The 3,906-nt window shown below is 40.0% G+C and overlaps 1 protein-coding gene across 2 annotated transcripts; it reads right to left on the bottom strand.

Annotated features, from left to right (window-relative positions):
* Window positions 1–459: 459 nt before the first annotated feature.
* LOC110802086 (glutamyl-tRNA reductase 1, chloroplastic) lies at window positions 460–3,544 on the bottom strand. Of its 2 annotated transcripts, none has more exons than XM_056830859.1 (3): window positions 3,098–3,544; window positions 2,435–2,676; window positions 460–1,921 (listed from the first exon to the last, which is right to left on the bottom strand). In XM_056830859.1, exons 1-3 carry the CDS (start codon window positions 3,372–3,374, stop codon window positions 776–778), a joined length of 1,665 nt encoding a protein of 554 aa, XP_056686837.1. In that variant the 5' UTR covers window positions 3,375–3,544; the 3' UTR covers window positions 460–775. The 2 variants fall into 2 exon arrangements, with proteins under 2 accessions (XP_056686837.1, XP_021863196.1); XM_022007504.2 differs by having other exon boundaries at window positions 460–1,906; window positions 3,098–3,541.
* Between the last annotated feature and the right edge of the window lie 362 nt (window positions 3,545–3,906).

Genomic DNA, 3,906 nt, shown 5'->3' on the forward strand with positions numbered 1-3,906 from the left:
TAGAATTTTTTGAGTTTTTTCGTCTTGATTTTTGAAGATCCATTCAACAAGAAAAAGGTTACAACCTAAACTAAGAAACTAAAGCAAAGAAGAAATACAAGAAGCCGCATACTAAGACTATTATATGGGATTATGGGCTTTGATTATACTACGAGGCAATAGAGGGCAGACCACATACTTTGAACCTGAGAGACAAACCACGTTAGCTTGTTGGTCGACAATCCTGTAGGCATTGACGGCTGTACTATGCGTCATCCTACGTCACGTTATTTAGGATTACTTTTTTTTCTTTTAAGTTTCGTTGGTGCTCTAGTAAATATATTATTCACCAGAGCACCAACATGTTTGTGACTAAACTGGTTAACATTATAAGGTTCAGTCCTCATATGTTAGCAACCAGTTTACTAAAAAGTCAGATATTCACCTTACAGTGTTAACAGATTATGTTGAAGTCAATAGTACTACCAAAAATAATCAGTATACATTAATTACAAAAATTACAATATTACACCTGAGCTGTTTTTACTTAAATACATAACCAAGAAGATGTCATCCTCGGATAACTTGATGGAGCCGGACTCGTAACATGCATACAATTGAAAGAGATCCGACACCATGGTTAAAAGAAGTAGAGACACAAATCAATGAATTGAAAGAACCCTTCAGGTTTCCTTCCTGTTTACATAAATCATATTTCTCTTGATTAGATGGGGAAGCTCTCCCCTTATTCAGAAAAAGGGGTGAAGAATTGTGGAAGATGTTTCTGCACGCGACATTATTTCTGGATCTGCTCTACCTTGGCTCTAATTTTCTGCTCCAGTACAGAGATCTCTGTCTCAAGGCTAAACATTCTGTTCAATGCATGCATGTTTTCAAGAGTCTCAGTCAGAGTTCTGCTGTCGCTCCCATCACATCGAAGGTGTTGCATCGGACCATGAAGAATCTTGTTCAATATTCCCCGACTAAGATCATCGACTGCTCTCTTAGTTTTCTTTGGAAGATCATCACCCATCTTCGCCAAACATTTTTCGAGCTCTGCGACTCTGATTCTCTCAGCATAGGCCCTCAACTTCTTGATGGTGGGGACTGTTTCCAAGGAATCCCTCCAAGCTTCAAACTGTTTCGATTCCTCTGCAATGATAGTTTGAGCTTCCCTTGCTTTCCTTATACGATCCTCCTTATTAGCAGCCACAACTTCTTTGAGATCATCAACATTGTATACTCTAGAATTTTCAAGATCTGAAACACATGACCCGACATTCCTTGGAACGGAAATATCAATAAAACGCCTAATGCCTCCCACTTCCGAGCCTACAGAAGGGAGAGTTTGTACGTCAGATTTCATAAATAGTGGACTCTCTGAGGCTGTGCTGGTGAAAATAACATCAGCTTCAGCAGCACAGACAATCATTTCAGTGAGAGGTTTGTATATGATTTCCACGTCATGCAGTTCCTCACAAATAGCAGTAACTCTCTCCTCACTTCGGTTTACAACCACCATCTTTGTGCACCCTTTTGCTACCAAGTGCTTGATTACAAGCTTACCCATTTTTCCAGCTCCGATCACCAACATTCTAGCACTAGCATGGGAAGATTCAGGAAGTTTCATTAAGGCCAACTCAACAGCAGCTGAGCTCACAGAAACAGCTCCAGCAGCTATGCTTGTCTCAGTCCTGACCCTCTTCCCGACGGTAATTGCATGCTTGAACAACCCGCTAATGTTCCTGCCAAAGCCAACAACTCCCTGTCCAACTTTAACAACCTGTTTGACCTGAGCAAGAATCTGACCTTCTCCCAAAACCAAAGAGTCTAGACCCGCTGATACTTCAAAGATGTGCTGGGTGGCATCGCTGTTGTATAACAAAAACCTGTGCTGGCAGATCTCAGACACAGGAACTCCACTAGTCTGCCAACAAGAAGGCTAAGGTTCATAAGTAATTGAGTTCACAATCTTGAAAGATAAGTGTTATAGACACTATTATAGCAAATATAGACACTTTTATAGCAAATACTAAAAGAAGCTTTATGAATGAAACTTAACCCGATAACAGAAAGACGAAAAACAGAAAATAATAAGTAGAGAACAAAACACAAAAATATTATATGAAAGAAAAATCAACACATGTATACACTTGATCAGAGCATTAAAAAAATGAAGAGGAAGTTAAATTAACACTCAAACCTACTTGAAATCTAGCAGATTAGCAGAAAATACTGCACTTAAATCAATCTGATTGCAAGTATAGGAACAACTGACAAGGCCATTAAAAACTGATCTCAGTCACCAAGAATCAAAATGGCCGTATAGATGACGTGACAGTGATGACACTCCTACAAGTTCCGTAGTGATATAGACAAAAGTCCAATCCAAGCTATCAGAAAAGTAAAATTATCAAATAAGCTGAGGAAAAAATAAGAGCTTTAATTTAACTACCTTGGACATCCATTCCGTGACCTCCTTAACTCCACGATGCTGCGATAAAGCAACAACATATATCTCCATCCTATTGCATGTGCTCAAGACAGCAGCCTCCTCAATATGGTTTAGGTTACATAATTCTTCGATAGCACGAGGCCACTCAGCTTCTGGAACGGCAAGCTTCTCACGCATTTCTACCGGACAAGTGTGAATGCTGAGACCAATTACAACAATGCTGCTCCTTTCCTTAGTATAACCTGAAGGATCACAATTTTAAAACATTTTGTCTCCTTCTTTAGAATTGTTGAATATTAAGAAATCGATTTTCCGAATACACGGAGCAGTACAGAAATAAGCTGACTACAGAACTTCATCCGTAATTGCAAAAGGCGTAAATCTGGGTAGAAAATCGGTAGTTTATAGCAATTATGTAAACTCGTATTTTTCTAAAGTATTACCAAAACTAGAAAGTCAGCTATATACATTATTATGGTCCAAGTTCAAAATCCACAAAATCAGGCAATAACTCAGGACAAAATCCAATAAGTACAATGTGAAACGCGAAATACTGCAAAATACACAAAATCAAGCAATTGAAACTCAATTACTGACAGAAATCAATATGACAATACTCGAAATCGATGCATCAAACAAAAATTGAGAGGAGGAAGAACATACGATCGGCAGCAGAAGTTTTGAGCTGTTCAAGAGCAGAAATGCTAGAGGACCGCACAGAATCAACAGAAGTAGCCGCGAAATCGGAGGAAGCCTCGCACCTAGGGCTAACAAAAAAAGGACAACGCCGCTGAATGAGGTGTCCACCACGGCGGTGACTCCGACCGGAAAAGTTAATCAATGACGGAGAATAAGAAGATGACGACACCGCGGCGGCGGAGGGAGTCGGGGAGGCAGCGTGAAGGAGAGTCTCCAACGCGAAAGAGGTTGAAATCGCCATTGGAGACCTTCCAAAAAGCTTGAATTGGGAGCCCTAAGAGAGAGAGAGAGAGAGAAAGAGAGGGGGGGGCGTGTGGAGAGGTGGCGTTGGATTCAGAAGGTGGAAAAGGAAGGAAAGAGAAAGTATGGAGTTGGTGGGTTAAAGTGGATGGGGAGGATTGGGGATTTGGTGATTCTGGGTTTTGATTGGAGGAACGAAGACACGTTTTATCCACACGACGAGCTTGGAAGGCGACCCCACTCAAACCCAAACCCAACCTCTTTCCTAAACCAAGTCAAGTTTGGGAGGTGGTTCTTGTTCTTCTACTCGGGGAGGAAATTTCTAAGAGAAATCATAACAATAATGTGTCAAATGTAGCCCAAATCATGTACGGAGTAGGGGAATTTTCTATGGTACCATCATACTTTTTCAAATTTTAGTTGGTAATAAAAATTTTGTCATTTTTTCTATAGTAGCATTAGCAATTTAAGTTTTCTCTATCTAACATTATTTCACTACATTTGACTTAATTAACCAATCTACTACCAACTAT

The sequence above is a fragment of the Spinacia oleracea genome, chromosome 6 (assembly GCF_020520425.1).
Source record: "Spinacia oleracea cultivar Varoflay chromosome 6, BTI_SOV_V1, whole genome shotgun sequence".
NCBI lineage: Eukaryota > Viridiplantae > Streptophyta > Magnoliopsida > Caryophyllales > Amaranthaceae > Spinacia > Spinacia oleracea.